The sequence below is a fragment of the Balearica regulorum genome, chromosome Z (assembly GCF_011004875.1).
Source record: "Balearica regulorum gibbericeps isolate bBalReg1 chromosome Z, bBalReg1.pri, whole genome shotgun sequence".
Lineage (NCBI taxonomy): Eukaryota > Metazoa > Chordata > Aves > Gruiformes > Gruidae > Balearica > Balearica regulorum.
The window spans coordinates 87,221,773-87,241,213 of NC_046220.1; the positions used below are offsets into that span (position 1 = coordinate 87,221,773).

General features: G+C 38.7%; 1 protein-coding gene across 12 annotated transcripts in view; it reads left to right on the forward strand.

The window, feature by feature from the left end:
• NEDD4L (NEDD4 like E3 ubiquitin protein ligase) overlaps nt 1–19,441 on the forward strand; it is a 180,043-nt gene that overhangs the window by 122,911 nt on the left and 37,691 nt on the right. For 6 of the 12 annotated variants that reach the window (XM_075740794.1, XM_075740791.1, XM_075740799.1 and 3 more), the window contains 8 exons: nt 3,739–3,789; nt 7,994–8,055; nt 8,161–8,263; nt 9,065–9,231; nt 10,193–10,325; nt 11,444–11,620; nt 13,627–13,701; nt 15,670–15,729. In XM_075740794.1, the coding sequence (XP_075596909.1) occupies nt 3,739–3,789; nt 7,994–8,055; nt 8,161–8,263; nt 9,065–9,231; nt 10,193–10,325; nt 11,444–11,620; nt 13,627–13,701; nt 15,670–15,729 (828 nt within the window). The remainder of the gene's footprint in view (nt 1–3,738; nt 3,790–7,993; nt 8,056–8,160; nt 8,264–9,064; nt 9,232–10,192; nt 10,326–11,443; nt 11,621–13,626; nt 13,702–15,669; nt 15,730–19,441) is intronic. The other 6 variants (XM_075740793.1, XM_075740792.1, XM_075740790.1 and 3 more) reach the window with 3 other exon arrangements.

Consider the following 19,441-nt stretch of genomic DNA (forward strand, 5'->3'; position numbering starts at 1 on the left):
GCCACTATTAAGGGAGAAAGATGTAAATTCTCTAAAAGCAGTGCATGCTACCAGGTTTATCCAGTAGTTACTAGGAAGAACATTAATAGTCAAAATTTTGTAATGAAAAATCTATTAGCTATTTTTACTTGAATTTGGAAAAAATGCTGGCTCCTTGGTGCAGACATTCTTCTTGTGTTGTTCCATGGGCATATAGGACAGCAGTATGTGTCCATGGTTTAGGGATCGCAGGACTTTATCTTTGAAGTTGAAAAAGAATTCTGACAATGATATCATAAAAAATATGAATTTTAATATTAAACCTAATGCGCTGCTATGAGAAATATGTAAACTTGGCTTTGGAGCAGCAGTATGCACTTCCTGGAATTCTGTGCATAGCATGGTTATAAATAAGCAGGAGGTTATTTGGGAATCACTAGGCCTGATATCTGGTATCATAAACAGTATCTGGGAGAAATTGTTTTCCCTGACACGCAGTTGATTTTTGAAGAATGCAATATGCTTTATTTCAAAAATTCATATCTTATTAATGAATACCAAGTATATACATTGAGCACAGTGACCGGCTCACGAAGCAAACACATACATGTGATTTAATTACTTTATACCTTATCTGCTGCCAATATTTCATTCCTTTGACTGTTGAATGTAACGTTTCCAATCTAGATCAAAAAGCATTCATCAATTTTAGGCAAGATATTAAACTTATTGATAAGTGTAGGATTGTCAAGATATGGTTTAAGTCTGACTTTAAGATAAATTAATTTTAATTTGTGCATGTGTCTATAGCACAGGAAACATTATATATTTGTATTCAATTAAATAGGCTTTTAAAAATCTTTGGAAAATTATTCCCTTCATTGTTGAAGCTCTTTGTAAGCTACACGAATCAGTGCTTTCTGCTTCATTGTTATATTAACTTATTGCTATCTGATGTGTAGCATCATGCTTATAGAGTAATTTGGGATGGAGTAGCTGCAAGAACAGAACCGCCCCATTCAGTGGCATGAATTTTATGTTTTATGTATTAATAAAACCTGGGTGCCATGAGCAGGTGGTGGTTTCTCATGGGAGGTTTCTGTTTGCCCCCCGCAGCAGAACGGGCCGGGGGGGGCCTGGCCCTGCGGTGGCCCGGTGCTGCCTGGTGCCGTGGGCTGGGGGACACGGCATGTGTCCTCCTCGGCAGCCCGCCTTTGCCCGGTGGTTCCGCCGGCCTGCACCGCGTGGGCCTGTTTCCGCTCTGCTCTTCTCCCCAGCTCCCCCGGCACACCGCTGGCAGTCTCCAGAGGAGGGGCTGCGGCTGGTCGCTGCAGCTTGCTCCCCATGCTGCAGATGATCAGCGGGTCCCTGGGTTACTGTCCCCTCCAGCCTCCTGCCCTGAGCGCGTGGCAGGGCCCTGGGCTGCTCGCGCTGCGTCCCTGGTCCTCCCTGGCCATGCCACCCAAGGTTCCTTCAGCAGAGCTTTCCACTCGCCCTCCCCGCGGCAGGGATCTCTGGTCTCGCTCTCCAGCCCACACCAGCCTCGTCTGGTCCATGAGAGATGAGCCTAGGCCTCGTTTTGTCTGTGTGCTGCTTTTGGGTAGGTCTTCTGTGACAGCTGTCCATACGGCCACCTCACGGGCTTAGCCTGTGTCTAGAACAGTCTGTGTGGTTCCGATTTATGAAGAAGTATCTGCGTTTCAGGTGATTTATTTCAAGGTTGGCCACATTTCAGGCCAAAATTATTGTAAGATGAAAGGTTTCCTCAATCGTGGGTGGATTGTGAAGAAGTAATAAGCGCTGGTGGGAATTAAGAGTGTAGAGACAGCAGCGTGTCACCACCAGGCTGTGCTCACCTCAGGAGAGCTTTTACAGCCCTGGGGGTAGGCGTTTGGTGAGCCTGAGGGACAAAGAGCTGGAGATGGCTGCTTCTGGTGAAGGCTCAGAGGAACGGCCCCTGGTCCAGCTGTCTCACCCACAGGGCCCAGAAGCTGCCCAGTTCCCCTGGTGTCACAAAGGGAGGCTTGGGACTGTCTCCCCACAGCCTCTCCCTTTGACAGAAAACGCCTAGGGCTTCTCAGTGGTTTTGTGGAGTTTCTGGGTTGTTGGGGTTTTTGCCATGTTTTTAATGACTTTTGTCACAGGAAGGAAGGAAAGAATCTTAATCTGAGTCACTATAACAGTGAATTGCCATTGTAAACGAGCAAATGACAATCATAATCAATGAGTAGATTAAGATGACTGCCATCTTTAAGCACATTCACATCACTACCATATGGGAAATCTCATACAGCTCTGAAGATACTCTCCCCTAGATTTTGTCCAGTGTGGCACACTGTGCGTTCAGTTCAGTGAGATGCAAACCTGTCAATGAAAAGGTATCAGAAAGGTGAACTGTTAATAGGGGAGAAATTGGAGTATTTATCTGGTGTCTGCACGGCTTATGCATGTCGTTGGCCCAGTCAGTACCCCTTCCCTTCGCAGCACTTGAGAGCACCTGGGCCTGGCATCCCAGGCCAGTACACTGCTGCCTGTGGTCTGACTCTTGTTATGAACTCTGTTTGGATGGGAGCATGTGACTGGATTCATTTTCAGTGTGTGAGTACTCTGTCACGTTCTGGGGTACTTTATAACACCAGTAAGCTACTCAGACGCATGGCCTTTTGAGGTAACAGAGCGCGAAGAGACAGGAAGGAATCTCTCCACGCAGTGCCTGACTGAACTGTCTATGCTTTTTATTGATTTTATTTCTGGGTTTCCCTCTATTAATTACCAGCAGGGAAGATCAACTGATCCATGTATGTGATGCAAACAGGGAGATGGCCTGCACTTTTGGTTTGCGCAGGGATGTGTTGAATGGATAGTAACAGCCACATTTTAAAGAAAACTCGCCCCTGAGATGTAGATTAATTGACAATAAAAGGTACCGGTGCAACTCTGCTTTTCAGGTGACACTCTGAGAGAAGGTGATGATCAGAGTGAAGCACCTGCAGAAAAGTAGTGTTTATCACTTCTATATGGCCATAACTGTGCATAAGTGAAATTGTGATGGCGCTGCATGGCCCAAATGTCGGTATAACCACATCCGCATGCTTAACTTGAACTGTCGAGTCTTCAAGTGGGAAACACAGGATTACTCAAAAGACTGGTTAGCAGGGTGTATAACTGTTCCTCACAAATTAAGCATTCTGAATTAATGGAACAGCAGTCTTTAAAAAAACCCAAAAGTTGTAATACTTTGGTTTCTGTTTGATAAAGTCATAAACCACATTTTTATTGGGGGGAAAATGTTTACAATTCATCCAGTTCTATCTTCACTGTTGGGTTCCCCTTCTTTCCCTGTCAGATGTGCATATGAGGTTTTCCTTAAAAAAGAAAAAGCCACCAAGGTTTGACATGAACATTTCAATGACATGGTGAACAGTACTTTCACTCACTTTTTTAATGCATGTGGAGACTAATTCATGGAAAGAGTAGATTAATACTTTGTGCTTTGAATTTTGTCAGTACTTAACACACGTACTGTGGACTAAGAAGCCATTTTGGGCTGTCACAGAAAATGCTCTGCTGAAACAGATAAATTATAACAACAGACAATGTACAACAATGAAGAGGTGGAAAGGAGTAATTGCTAAAATAGTGGTACTAAACCATTTATTTTTGTTTCATTGTGACTGAATTGATGTTTTTTGGTGGTTTTTTTTTTCCTCTTCTGATGTAAAATTACTCCTTTTTCTGCCTTTTTTTCCTATTTGACAGACTAGAGACGACTTCCTGGGTCAAGTGGATGTGCCGCTTAGTCACCTTCCGGTAAGCAGTACTTTTGTCTCAGTGTGTTCTTTTTTGTCATCACCAGATGTGAAAATCCCCAAGTTGTGTGGAATTTATTTCCATAAGTAGTCCAGTTAAATTTTCTTGAAGCGAGCATTCCCAGCATAGCATTACAGGCTTAAAGAACAACGTTATAGACAATGAAGCCCCTCCATGCACAGGAATTGTGAGAAATGGTTCCTTCTGCAGGGAGAACGAACACAGTTGTTCTCTGGTATCTGTTAAATTTCTCAACATCCAAGATTCACTTCTCATCCTGATTCTTTCTTAAAAACCCTTGTCTGTCAGAGTCAGTTCACAAATGACATATGGCCGATAGACTGGTGGTTTCTCACCTTACCGTTGGTGATTATTGTCCTATTAATTTTCTGGCTTCTTCCTTTTCATGATTTTCCCTTATGGTTGAACCAGCTGTATTCTCCCCTAGAAAACTCTGTTTCCTCCAGAACTTTTGTTAAAAAATTGAAAAAAAGACATTTTTTGGGTCCCGTTTATCTGTCTGATTTTCTGTCTAAATAATATGCTGTTAAGGGTATAGGATAGTGGTTCTGTCTAGGAAAGTGGATAGTACGCTTTGATGTTACTTCAAACCATGTAAAGGCAATAGCCACAGACTGAAACCAGAGAAACTGCTGAACCAGCGTGACAGCATCTTAAGAAGTTACAAAGATTTGTTTCTTCTGAAGATGTTATAAAGTTACTGATCTTCATAGCAAATTTGAGTAAAATTATTGTTTTTATTACTGATTGAAAGCAAACTTACCTGAAGGACTCCTAAGTAATAATGGAAATAGAGAGATACTCATGAGTGCCATTGCACATGCAACAACATTCATTAGACATTGACATTAGACATTATTGATAATAATAATTATACAAGCTGTGATATTGTCAGAGCATACATTACAGTTTTTAATATGCATATCTATAACTTCAAATGTCTATATGCGTATAGATGTTTTTCTGTAAGAGGCATGTACGTGCCTGTTGCCCTTCCTACATGATAGGAAAGTATGTATTTTGGATGTTTTCCCAGTTTTAAACTAGAGAAGCTGATACTTGGAGGGGTTTTTTCTATTTTTTAAAAAAGTTAGACTTTAAATACTTGGGTTGATGCCTGCTTTCAGTGTCATTTACAGATGTTTTCTGAAACACCAAACATATCATTGTACAGGTACCTCACTCTATACAGACAGGTAAAGTCTTACTTTCTGAGATATGACAACTTAACATCTGGCATCTCTGTTACACGTAAGAGATGAGCTGTGAGATGACTGGAGCGCATCAGCTGAGAGCTGCAGCAGCACTGCGTTGGGCCAGCATGTGCCTGGCTGCTTGCTTCTCCTCGTAGGTTATGAACTCTGACTAGGAGAGGGAGAGGTTTTGTTCACAGTAGACACACGTACTGTGGGTGCAGACCCGGGTTTTGTAGGTACTGGCTTCGCCGTCTCCTGGGTATGCAGTTCAGTGCACATTTCTGTAAGCAGTGATGTCTGCTTGGGCAGACCCCGCTGTTAATTCACACCCTCTTGTTGCCTGCTTAATTATCCTGGCTTTCATGCTCACCTCGTGAACTAGATCTGTGTTACTCGTAACTAGTTAGTTTTGGATAGGTTTTTTTTTAACTCGTACTGTTTCCTTGGTCCAGTTTATGAAATGGCCATGCAAACAACTGTACTGCTTTGAGGCAGGAATAATCACCAGAGGGGAGACTCCGAAAGTCAGCACCACTGCTGAAAGACATATTCATGACTTCAATTACCAGCTTGCATTATCATTGGAAGTGGTGACATGGAGGTGTGTTATGCTGGTTTGCATCAGATTTGCGTGGAAAGGGATGGACATCTATGCTCCGAGAAAACTTCTGTGTAAAAAAAAAAAAAAACCACCAAGAGGTGGTGTAGGATTTGCTTCAGCAAATGCATGGAAAACTTGCGTGTATCCATATGCACAGACATTAGCTAAGTAGCCTGGATATAACTGTAGAAAAAGTCCTCTGGTGTTAAGCTACGTGTCCTCTGCAGACAATGTACTGTGGAATATAAAATGATGAGGAACGTATTAGTGCATGCCTGTTTTGCAGAGTCAGCTAGTATTTTGAAGTTCCTTTTTAGTAAACATTATTTTTAATAATGAAAAATCATCAGCAAGATTTGAGATAGAGCTATAGACATGTCACTTTCTGTGAGCTGTTTTGAGGAATTAGCAGCTTTCTGCTTTCCTTCCGTATTCTGTAGGAAGAGAACAACTCTCGTCTCACTGGGGACTTGCAGAGAACATGAGCATGCGTGTCTCTTTCTAGCTCATATTTGAGTGGAAGGCTAAAGTTTTTCAATTTGTTTTAAAGTCTGTCTTTACATAGAAAATGCGAGATTGTAAAATTTCCCAGATCAGCTACTTAACTGCCATTGAAGAATAAAATCCATTATGTTAAAATGATGAAATGTTGCAGTCCAGAGCTTCCCATTTCCTTCTAGGCTCACTAGAAAGTCAATGTGATTCCTGTACAAAACCCTTCCTCACTCTCCATCTTCATAGAGAATTTCTTCAGCTCCAGAAGCCCCCAGAAAATTTCCTGTGGGAAAACTCACAATGCGTATCTCAGAACAGTCATTCGTTCTATAGCTGCACTGTAGCAGTGTGTCCACAGGGTGCTTACCAGTGTGTTTGCATACGCTGCTATAATAGTTATTAATATGCTTATTAAGGTGTGTGTACTAGTTTTTGATGCTTGGGAAACACACTGTGTATCTCTGTGTTCTACTCAATATTGTCCTCATTCATTCTTCCAGTACCTCAATAAGAGACATTGTGGTGTATTTATTAACAAACATTGACTTTCTCATTCTAGCAGTACTGCTGATTTGTTTGTCAAAATCCTTGTTTTCTCTCTCTCTAATTACTATCTACAAAAGTTGGTAAAAATATACAGCTTCTTATTTTGTGTATGTTACTGACAGCTGAATACTAAAAAGCAGTGCTTCATCATGCATGCTTTGATGTCCTGTTGGTTTGGTTAAAATGGACTCTCTGAAAAAGGGGGTTGTCTATGCCTCACAGATTAAGTGGACACTCAGTGCAGGAAATGCCTTGCAGGCTGAGAGTTCAGTCAGTGAAAAGAATGTCTGTATGGTGTTTGATACAGTATCTGAGCTAATGGGTTAGGATTGATTTTTAAATTCTTATTTATTGACTTCGAAATGCAACAGAAAACAAAGCTTTCAATGAGGAATAGTCTGGGAGTTAGATTGTTCTGTGTTTAGAAAGGTTTAGAGAATACTATCATTTTTTTAATGGATGGCAGACGGGTACAACATTCTGAGAAGTACCTGCTAACTTAGTGCTCTTTTTAAGAAAGTTTGGTGTTAAGCCGAGGTAGTAGATCTCTAGTCTTACTGGACTGCGTATGATGATGTGCTTGCTCTGCCAATGTAAAACAGTTGATGCCTCCAGTTTTGTCAGCCCAAATCATACGATCGATTAGAAAAAAGTACCCCAAACAATCAACAGATTAAATAGGTATATGGATTTCTTATTCTTTTATTTACCTTGTCATTTTTAAATTCCTAGTTTTGTACTTACAGCATCCGTGTTCTTGCAGACATGAAGGATGTAACTTTACTTGATAAGAAAGCTGAAATTCTTGTGTAATAGAAAGTTTTCAAGATTTAAGGCTTTATGAAACTTAAATGGAATAGAATTTCATCAGAAGATGTAATCTGCCAGCCTAATAATATTCCTTATGTACATCATAAAAGATTTCAAAGTCTTAATTATTTTTGGAAGTCTCAACTGCTATGAAATAAAAATGAAAGCCACCTGAGGAGTTTTACTTCATTGCTTTCTAACGTGCAGAAAAAAATACTACTTCAAAATAGATGCAACCTTTCTGACACTGCTGTTGTGTGCCTGGAAAATGTTGAAGGAGTTTAGTTGGTGTTCTCCTCCATTTTCTGACTGTGGGTGTTGTGTACACTGCCAAGCAGGAGGTGGCTCAGCCGTTGACCTTCGCAGGGACAGCGAGTGGGCCGTGCTGCAGCTGTGCTTTACCATCCAAGGGTCACGCGGTATTTAAACGTCTTCTCTAGCGTTTCTGCCGCATCTGTGATGTGAAAATGTTCTTTATATATCTCTGTGCTTGTGGGCAAGCCCTTTAATTTGCCATTTTCTTAAATGCTTATAGACTGAAGACCCAACCATGGAAAGGCCATACACATTTAAGGATTTCCTTCTCAGACCAAGAAGGTGAGGGGGAGGACCTTTGTATTTTAATACATTTCTTACTTCAAGGTTTGTTATTTGCAACTATTTTAAGGGCTGTTGAATGAAATGTACCTCCTTGTCTTCTAGCCACAAATCTCGTGTGAAGGGTTTCTTGAGACTGAAGATGGCTTATATGCCTAAAAATGGTGGCCAAGAGGAAGATAACAATGATCAAAGGGATGAATCTGAGGTAAGGCTTAATGCTTGTGAAAACATTCAAGTTATTAGAGATTCAAGTGTAGTTGTAGAAAAAGTTGTACTCTGAAAGAGAAAACCCTGGTAGCAGTGTAAGTAGCAGCTTACTCTCCTCCCCCTCTCCAGCTTTACTTTAACCTGATATTTTCTCAACCATTTCAAGTATTTCAAAGTATTTCAGCTGCCACAATGAATTCTAAAGTTTGTCTGATTCAGTTTGTGAGCAAGTAGAAGTGGAAGTCATGCCAAGTAGAAGAATTCAGAAAGTCTATGCAAGTAACTTGTAAACATATAATGGTCTGTATTAGGTACCTCTTCTTCAGAGGCCATTTCAAAATAGGTGTTGTAACATTTTTCTTTATTTCCTTGGCAGCGTTGACTTTGCAGAGAATAAAGCTCATGCAAGCACAGCAGGTTTAAATACTTCTCGGCAGTCTATCAGCCATCATCTGTTTTCAGAATTAGCTGCAATTAGGGCTGGCAAAGTGAATGTCAGCCCACGTTTGCCTTACTAATAGCCTCTACTAGAACAAGTAACCACCCAAATACGGTTGGGAATCCCTCTTGCAACAAGCTGATGGGATTTTTAGGGGGTTTGTCAGTGAAATGAGGTGCACACTGTAACCGTGGAGTTTATTTCTGTATGGTTTTCATTGAAGTAGTTTTGAACTTCTCTGTGGAAAAAATTCAGAACCTGCACCTATACACTAATATTAGCAACAATGAAATAGCTTCTCTTTGACTGGAACTTTAAAATTTTAATTCTTTTTTTTTTTTTTTTTTTTTCACTCCTAAGCATGGATGGGATGTGGTTGATTCCAATGACTCCGCATCTCAACGTCAGGAGGAGTTACCACCTCCTCCGTTGCCTCCTGGATGGGAAGAAAAGGTGGACAACCTGGGGCGAACTTACTATGTCAACCATAACAACAGGACTACTCAATGGCATCGACCAAGTTTAATGTAAGTGGCAGTGGAGTGCAGTGTTTTGTGGATGTGTGCAAAATTACAAGTAAGGGTAGTGATTTTTTTCAACTAACATAACCATTTTGACTTTACAAATTCAAGGCTGGAAAAGGTCTTAAGCAAGACTTTTATGAAGCAGTTTATAAAGGCACACTATTCAGTAACAGATTAATCATGATTTTGGTGCTGTGCTACATATCTGAAACTATACTTTATTCATGCAAAAATTTTCACAGTTGTACAGCAAATCACATATACACATAAGTATTCTGGGAAACTCTAGGAAATCTGAAGGGGTGGGAGGGAAGTCAGTACATTAACAACATACCTTAGAATATTGGGAGGCAGATGTGAAATTTTTCAGGAAGTAATTTAACAGGAATAAATTACTTTCTTCTGTAGACACTGTTGAAAAGGTAAGGGGAAAAAAAAATCAACTCTATTAAGCTTTAATTAAGTTAAACTGATCAGCTCCAAGGAGATCCTGATTATTATTCAGGTATAGACTGCATTACCTATGTACACTTGTTGTGCTACTGTGGAGTTCCTCTTCAAGCCTTCATTGTATATTTCTTATGATCAGATTTATAAAGTGGTGGATTCCCCAACATTGGACATTTTTAAGATTCATCTGGACAGGGTGCTAAGCCATCTTGTCTAGACTGTGCTTGTGCTCAGAAAGGTTGGGCCAGAGGATCCTTGAGGTCCCTCTCCAAGCTGGTATTCTGTGATTCTATGATTCTATGACGTCGTGAAGTGCTTCCACTTTAATTTACTCTGGATTAGGGATTAAACAGTCTTCCATTTATGAAGCCTGACATAGGCAAGAATAATGATTTTTATAATCAAAAGCATTAATGAGGGTTTGAAAGCAGTGGACAAAGCAGGTGTTTTAGTTTAACATTCATTACTTTCTTGTTCTTTTCTCCTCACATACTTTCATTTCCCCACTACCCAGTGATGTGGGATCTGATTCAGATAACACTATCAGACAAATAAACCAAGAAGCAGCCCATAGGCGGTTCCGCTCTCGGAGACACATCAGTGAGGATTTGGAACCAGAACCTGTGGAGAGTGGAGACATTCCTGAGGTACGTGAAGGTCTTGGGTTTAAGAAGTTGACTAAACTTCAAGCTGATGTGTTTCTTGTTTGTAAGCTAATTACTATACAACGTACATAGTAACATTTTTACATGGTGTTTGTGGAAATTGGTTTAGCAAAATACCAGTGACACAATAAAAATCCTCAACAGAGCTATACTTTCAAGGTCCAACACATTTGTGGGTGTCTGATAGCAGATGCACAATATTAAATACTACGCAAATGCTGGGAGAAACACTTATAATTCCAAGCATTGCTTGTTATAAATACATTGATAGAAACACTTTCAATATTCTACTTTGAATAACTGGAATAAGTTGTAAAAAGAAGGGAAACATACTGACTGGAACTGCCATGTACTTCAGTTTCCTTCAGTGTCTTGATTTAGAGAAAAGAGAAGCTGTTGGCTTTTTTCCCAAAACACTTGGGTTTAGTTAGAATTCTGAAATCTTATTAATCAGGGTGAGTGTTTGTTTAATTTATAGCTAGACTAAATAAAATTTGGTAGATATTTGTAGGCTTAAGTGGGAGTTTGTGCAAAGCTCTGATCCCATTCATCTTTAGGGAATATTTTATTATGTGAATCACAGACAAAATTCTTTGTGAAAGCTAGTTTTGGTTCACTGATTGTTATTCAGAGTAATAAATAGATTGCTGAAACAATTGTTGCATTCATCACCTGTTAATATTTGATTTGCAGATACTAATTGAGTACTTTCTATTATGCATTTCATTCTAAATTAAAATTGACAGTTTCTTTCAAGTTTTTAGTAAGACTGCAGAATTGGTTACATTTTGAACAAAATTTCAGATGGAATTCATTTAATGAGATCTTTTTTATGCATCTATTCATCTACATCGTGTTCTGTGTTGAATCATAAAGCATTGTGTCATCATCAACATGAAGATTGTTTTGAAGTCAACATGAAAACTGTTTTTCCCTGTGACTACTTCACACTGAGTAGAATGCTTGTTTGTGTGGTCTAGGGATTGGCGTAATTCCTTAAATATTAAGGCTCCCGATGAAGTGGTCACATAGAAGGCAAAGGGAAAGAAGACTCGGTCTGGCTTTATAAATCCTTAACGTAGTTTCTTCTCTTTTGTTAGCCTTGGGAAACCATTTCAGAGGAGGCGAGTGCGAGTGGAGATTCCTTAAGCTTGTCATTGCCGCCGCCTCCTGCATCTCCAGTATCCCGTACCAGTCCTCAGGAGCTGTCTGAGGAACTGAGCAGAAGACTTCAGGTCACCCCTGATTCCAATGGGGAACAACTCAGTTCTTTGATTGTACGTGACACGTTACTCTTTCTACATAAAGCTCTATTACTGTAATCTTCTGTTGGTTTGACATAATCTGAATCATTTACACAGATGGGTAGTAATTGGTGGTCTCAGGAAAACCTGAGCATACGGTTAAAATTATCTTCCAAAAACTCCAAAATAATTTCACTGTAGAGCAAACTTCCCTGAACAGCAGAATTCCTCGGTTTAGATTTAATGTTTTCTTCTGTGTGAGTTTAACTTCAGACTCTGCTGCCACTATACCTTTGGTGAAACAAAATATGTAATACTAGAGAGTATCAAGCTGAGGATTTCCAAAGGAAAGAGGAAAAACTGCTGATGCTCTTTCAGTCATCATTCATTTTATGACATGATATTATTTCTTAAGTTCAGTATTTTAACTGTGCATCTTTATATTAAAGCATGTGCTTTCTTATGTTAGGATTTTATAAACCTGGTATATCCAGCCTGACCTTTGATTGTTTTACACAGAGCGCGCTCCAATGTCTCTACATCCGTACATAGTTAATCTACAACACAGCCAAATTGCCAACAGATAGTTGATGAGTGATTGTATGTGTGCTAAAGTGTTTTGTCACTCTCCTCATATATCTACGTAATGCCAGAACACACTTCACACTTGCTGGTCAATACATTTGTCAGACAAATCCTTTCACATTAATCTTTAGCATAACATAGAAGCAAGGTGTAATTACATCTTTTTTTCTATATTTTTTTAGACACTGATCTTTTAACAGAATGTGATCTTAGGACTGATGTTTTCAAGAAAGAGTTGGGGTTTTTGATATGCCTCTCAAATAGTTTGCTTCATGGTGTTGCTTCATTATCTTTCAGTGGTACATGTGAGTGGTTATAAATAGGCTAGGTCATTTGCTTGTTTGTTAGTGCGTTTACATTCATACCATTAATATCCAGAAAAGGTAGTATTTTGGCCTGGGGTAATACTGCTGCATTCTGCCACTGCTTTTATATTAGTAGAGGGAAAGAAATCACATTTCTTTTCCATCAGAATTTGTTCAAATTTACATTTCTCCTTTAGAAAAATGAATGAGCCCTTTTTTTTATTTTATAATATATACGAAGGGTCACTGTCAACAGAGAAATTGTATATACCAGCAAACTTGTGAGCATTTCTCTGCCATTTGTTAAACAGTACGCTTTAAAGCTGTTCTTATGTTATTATTGAAGAGTAAGCTAAGCATCGTGTACTAAGATGCAAATTTGGAAATTTCTTAATATGCCAATGGATGATCTCAGCAAGGCTCCCGCTGTGGCTGTAATCCCAGTGAAAGCTCTGCAGGACTTGCTGCTTTCCCAGCCACAGGCTCAGGATGTCGTGGACACGAGAACCATGTAATCATTCCCCGTGTGGAATGGGCATCCTCTGTGCGAGTAACAAATACAGGTGTTAACTGGTGCAGTAAACCATGTGCAGACATTGGTTACCTGTAGCCTGTTGATTTTTCCAAAGACTACCTTGGCAATATTCAGCCAGAAGTTTTACGTTTTCCTTATTCAGCTTATGTTCCCTCCAGGTTCTCTAAGATGTCTTCCAAAGATATTTGAAAATAGTTTTTCAAAAGTTCCATGGCATTTTCACATTCCATTATGTCTTTAGTTAATCTTCCCCTTTAGTGCTGATTCCACAACTGTTAATTTCCTGCATATTTTCCCAGATGGGATGGCCTATCCTCTTCTCTTAGATTAAGTTACTAAAACATTGTAGCTTGGATGTTAAAGATGAGTACAAGATGTGTATCCAAGTACTTTTCTCAGTTAATCTGAAGCAGCCCAGGATGGAATGCTGTGAATTCAGATTTTTCATTGCTTGCCACGTTTCTGTAGAAGTATTAAAACTAAAGACGCTGTAACATAAATATGATTTTTTTAGGGGTTTGGATTAAATGGGAGAAAAGTAAAATTACTGAATAAAGCACCATGTTTTTAAGACACCTTAACTTAAAGACATTTTCTTTTTTTTTTTTTTCCAGCAAAGAGATCCTTCTTCAAGATTAAGGTCTTGCAGTGTAACAGACACCGTTGCCGAACAGTGTCAATTATCCTTGGTAAACCAAAGCTAACTTCTATTGCTTTCTTTTTGTTTGAACATTCTCTGATTCTCAGTAATATCGTAGGCCAGTTGTAGTCAGAAAAAGATTGGTAACCACTATGGGCATGTGACTATCCCAAATTGTAATGGATACCAAATTAATACCATCATGGTCAGCTACTAAAATGAGGACATTCACGAGAGAGAAAAACATTTTGAGACTGACAGCATAGTACACTAACTTTAGTTATCTAACATAGAAATTTAGTTTACTAGGCTATATAGTCAGTGGAGAGAGAAAATCCTCCAAGGGCTGTTTTCAGCTGGTGTAGGAGAGGGCAGTAGCACTATCTACACTTGGAACTGTAGCAGCCACAGGACTCTCCTATCAGGTGTATTTCTGTGTCCCATAAATTGATTCTACTTGGAATATATAAATCTGTGTAACATTAAAAAGGATTGGCGTTATTATTATTACCTAGTCATAGTTGAAAGGAGCCTTTTTGTGATAGTCCTTGCATGATAGAACTGAATAGAATCGCATCTGTGGTAGTTTTTTAACCTGAGTGATTTAGGTAAGCAGCTGCTTCTGCTATTTTATTTTAGGAGATTCTTCAAAGAGGAAAAGATACAAAGGTGGTTTTGAAAAAAAGATTCTCTTTCACATCATGCATGCCTTTGATCTAATTGATAGAAAGCTCTACATGTTTTGTCCTACAACCCGCGTATGAGGATTGCAAAGGTGGTAGGCTGTAGAGAGACTACTTAAAACAGGATTGTGCAAGATGTGCTTTTGAATAAAACTGGTCAGATTTTCAAAATAATTTAATATTTTGAAAAATTATACTTTTCATCCAAGATTCCCCCCCCAATTTTTTATGAGAAATATATTACATATGAATCTACAAATAGCAAATTTGTGTCTTTTTAATAGAAATATTGAGTAAATAGATATATCAATAAGTTTGTTGTTAAAGTTGATGTCTCCTTTGCTTATTCTTTCTACTGCTATTGGGCAGACATTTACAATAACGATAGTGTTTTTCAGTTTCATTTTTTCACGTGTTCTAGGAGTTGTTCAGTGTTTCTACATTTGCTGCTTGCAGATGCATGTAATAGCTGTTGTTCAAAGAACTGCTTCTGAACTAGTATCCCTCTCTTTACTTTCTCTTCCGGTTAAACAATGGTGTGGTTTCCAGTACAGTTACACCTTCACTGTCCTCTCTCTCTCTCCTAGACAAAATGAGTCCGAATGCAGTCTGTTCCAGAGATGTTCTGCTTCTTGATTTAATATCACTTTATGGAGTCTGGGCTTCTTTAACTGGTGTAGTCAGACTGGGATTGAGGATATGTCTTTCACTGTATTATGTAGAACACTCATTTCACTAGCAGATGTTCAAAACAGCAGAATTTAAAGCATTGCTCTAAAACCTGATCTTAACCATCTTTAATCCTTACTGAGCCAATCATAGTTTATCTTCTAGCAACTAAATACATACTTTCTTTCTAAATACAGTGTTGCTCTTGACTGTATTAATCCTTACTGAAAATTCACAGTTTCAAGTATCAGTTCCATCTTTTTCATCTGACTTCTGTGCACTCATTGATGACCAGAATGTATCCATTTTGCTCTTAAATACTATATTTATGGGCAGAACATGCAAAATTTGTTGGGGGGGGGATAATAATCATGTTTCATTTAGAATAAATGTTCTTATTATCATTAGCGATGCTGAACGTTTAGAATTGGATACAAGAACTCTTGAAATTAGTTCCCTTGGTGGTTTTTGTATGAGTTTCTGTCTTGGTTATCAGTGATTGATGACTCAGGTTTTTTGCTATTATCTTAAACCTTACTTCCATCTAATTGCTCTCTTGTAAGAAATTCAAGTGTCTGTGATTCCTTACTCCTAAAGATGTGACAGTAATCTGTGACCTTCATCACTAAATGTACTTATCTGTAACATTAATTATCATTTAACAGCAGAGTGGTCCATCTAGGAGAGCTCGTTCTTCAACTGTCACAGGTGGTGAGGAACCAACGGTAATAATACTCTTTATCAAGCACTATCTATAAATAATATGTGGGTAGATTGAGGGCTTGTACAATAAGGAGCTTTTTTCACAAAGCAGCAGTGTGTTGAATGAAATACGGCCATTGAATCAATAGTTACATTTTTTGTTGTTTCAGATTTTCTCAAAATTTCTCAAAACACTGCAATTTCACTCAAATACTATGAGTCTTTAATGGTGTGGATATGCCCCTGAGTTTTAACAAAGCTATGCACTAAGGAAATACCATAGGCTTCTAAAAAATGGAAGATGCAATACCTGATATTGAAAGAGCCAGGGATTGGAGACATCAAATCAGTACACATGTAGCTGTGGTTTTAGCTTGCATCTGTCTCCCCTTACTCTCCGTTAGACTGATTCATTTCAATTCTTAGAGTTGATCCTAATTTGAGAACCATGGAGGTACAGTGATATATAGCTCTTAATGGTCTTATTTAATGCCAATTTTCATTTTCCAGTAGTTGTTCAGCAGTCCACGGCTGAATTTTTACGTTGATCATCCAATAAAATTCTGGAAGTGCTTTTCTGAAAGTGTAATACAAGGAAAGTGGTTTTAATTTATATTGGACTTTGTCAAAAACCTCCCTTTTTTTTTAAACCTGATTAAATGTCAGTCTGAAGCAAGTTATTTCATGGAAATAATTTTACAATAACTATCATAAATAGCTTTATGAATATATGCACTCCTAGATAGTTTGTTACAGGGAAAGAAAAATAATTTAAACTTGGTATGTTTCCTATTTATATGTGCTAATACCAGATTTTAATTGGGGTGTTAATACATCATTCTGTAATACTGTCTATATTTATTGGGGTTTGAATTTTAGAATCAGAGGAGCATACTTATATTTTGTTCCTGAAAATCATAAATCTTTTTGTCTCTTTGCAAAACCTGCTTGACTTGTTAATCGTTAGTTAAAATGTGCGCTATATTGAACTGTAATGTACAGGATTTTGGGTAAAAGGCTCTTGACAAATCTCCCAAATTTCTATTTCATGGGTAGTGTATCTTTTACACTGGTATCTAACCTATGGAAAGGAGATTGAAGGGCAAACTCTGTTTTTCAGATTGCATTATGGTTGCATTAACCCACAATAAATAGTAAGGAGAAAGGCTGCTGATAGCTGAATTTATTTTGGTAGAGTTTTAAAGAGAAAGGAAAGATCAGGTGATGTAACTAGAGCCATCTGTCTTGCGTTTCTGTATCCTCAGAGTCGAAGTCAATAATTTGCAGCATGCCATCATAGAGTGAATAGATTGTGGATTATTACAACTAAATGATTCAATGTTTTAATTTAAAATCTCTGACTTACCCACACCTTATGTTTACTCTGGACTGTAGACAATATTAATAGCCTGAATAGAGCGAAGGTGAGAATGTGTAGCAGTTGTCCATTGGTCCAGGAAATCTGTGAATCACTGTCAGCCCTCTCAATTTCTCCCAGACTATCAGATACCTTAATTATCTAGTTTTTAACTAAAACATTGTCTGTGGACTGTTTTCAGTCCACTTACTGTTGCCTTACTGACCACTGATGAACAGTTTGGAAACCATTAGACCAGTCTTGGGAAAGGTGGTCTCCTTATAATTGCCTGCCAGCTGTCTGAACTCATCTGACAAGTGGAAAAACAGCATAGTCTTTCCAGCGCTTGACTGCTAAGGAAAGAAATAAATCAGAGTCCCATAGTTTGTTTCAATAGGTATTACTTAGTTTCCTCATCTGTTTTCCTCTGTTTTCTATTTCCTGTTGTAGTATGTCAACTTTCTGACCCATTCAGTATCTTGATTCTCATTTCCCTTCTCTATTATCTCGGCAGTTCTCCAGCTCATTGTGTCAACTCTGCTCTTCTCTTAAAAAGCAAATATACTGACTTAAGCAAGAGTCCTGGGAAAGAGGTCTTAAGAATATGAAGCAAGAACAAGAATTACAGTTAATTACCTTGCTGGAACAAAGAATTAGAGTGTAGAAAAAGAATGTATCCTCAACTTCAACAGGAGCCTTCAGAGGCCTAAAGAGAGTTATCACATCCTACCGTGCAATGTAATTCACATCTTTGATCTTTGGGTAGTAATTTTCCACTGTAGACATGTTTTTAAATGGAATGATCATAAACCACCAAATTTGCATTCACCTAGTGAGAGTTTAAGAGCTCAGAGCCATGTATGAATGTTAATACTTTGCAGGACTGAGTCTTCATTCATTCATGTTTACCAAGACGATTTGCCCGCAGAGCTCATCTCCCTTTCCCTGCCCTTCGGCTGTTGTATATGAATCAGCCCTGCACCAGGGGCTGTGTTTCAGGTGGTCGTCTCAGATTGGGACAAAATACTCAAAAAAAGCTCACAGCAGAGACACCTTTGCTTACTCTGAATTGTTGATATCATTACTGTGATACACATACGTGTCTGCCCACAGTGGTTTAACTCAGGCTCCCAAAGAAGGCATGAAAGAAAACCCCGTATCTATGTCAGGATTGATGCTAAAATCATACTGTTACTGTGTAGTGCTGAATTTGTATTGACTTCCAAATTTGAAGTTGACTCTCAGTAGTTAAAGTGACTCTTGTTATTAACAAAATGACCAAAGGCCACACGTGAAGTGACAACAAAAGATCTAATGTTCTCTATGAAACTTCAGTCTGTGTGGTCTGTTTCTCCCTTATCTAGCACAGCAGCACATCTTCTCCAGGAGATACCCTGAAATTGCAGAACTGAAAATGATATGCCTTTGCGTTTGATACATGGTAACTATGTTTCTGTGAAAGGACAGAAGGAAAGCATATCTGTAAATCAGAATTCTTTCCATTTTGGGCTTACCACCGAAAAAAGGGGTTTTGGTGTTGTATGAGGTTTGGTTTGGTTTGGTTTTTTTAACATAAAGAATAGTATTGTCTGAAATAAAGATGTGTCTCTGACTTCCACAGTAGGTAGTTACCCTAAATATGTAGTCTTTTGCGAGGTGAATTGGATTGATGAGCATTGGAGTAATTTGACCTTTAGAGCAAATGACAATTCCAAGTATGCCTGTGTTTCGTAGCCTTCTTCCCGTGTTATGTCCAGTCTGTTGTCAGGCATGTGGTTTTATGGTCAGTCAGTCTTCAAACCATGCTTTTAAATGCAGCATCCTGCTTCTTTCAGGAAAGGTCTTGTAAAAACCATCTCTTTTCCAAGCAGTCTGAAAAGAGTTCATAAATCTTCTTGTAAGCAGCAGATGGTTGGGGGTGGAAGGAGCAGCAACCAGAGCTGCTTTCTGCATCTTGGACATTGATACAAGTCCTTTCTCTAGCTAAAACGTCAAGACCATTTCTTCCTAATCTGAACACTGGCATTAACTACTACATCAGCTCAAGAATTTGCAACGTTGCAGAAAATTTCCTGTTCAGGTGCAACAAGCACAATAAGCTCAAGTAGAAGTTTTGCTTTTCTGTCTGCTGTGCTGCTTTGCAGTTCTACCTGTCAGCATTTAAACCTGAAATTCTTTAAGGACCAGTGAATTCACATTTTCCATCCATAAGAAAAATGCCATGTACATTGCTGGAGCCTGTTCAGGGGAAGCCATGATAAAAGCAGACTGCTAGATGAAAGCTTTTTCTTAGCACTATGAAGCTGCCTATTTCTAAAGGAATTAATGTTACTGATGATGAATTAAAGCACTGCACAAAATGGTAAGACAGCGCGGTT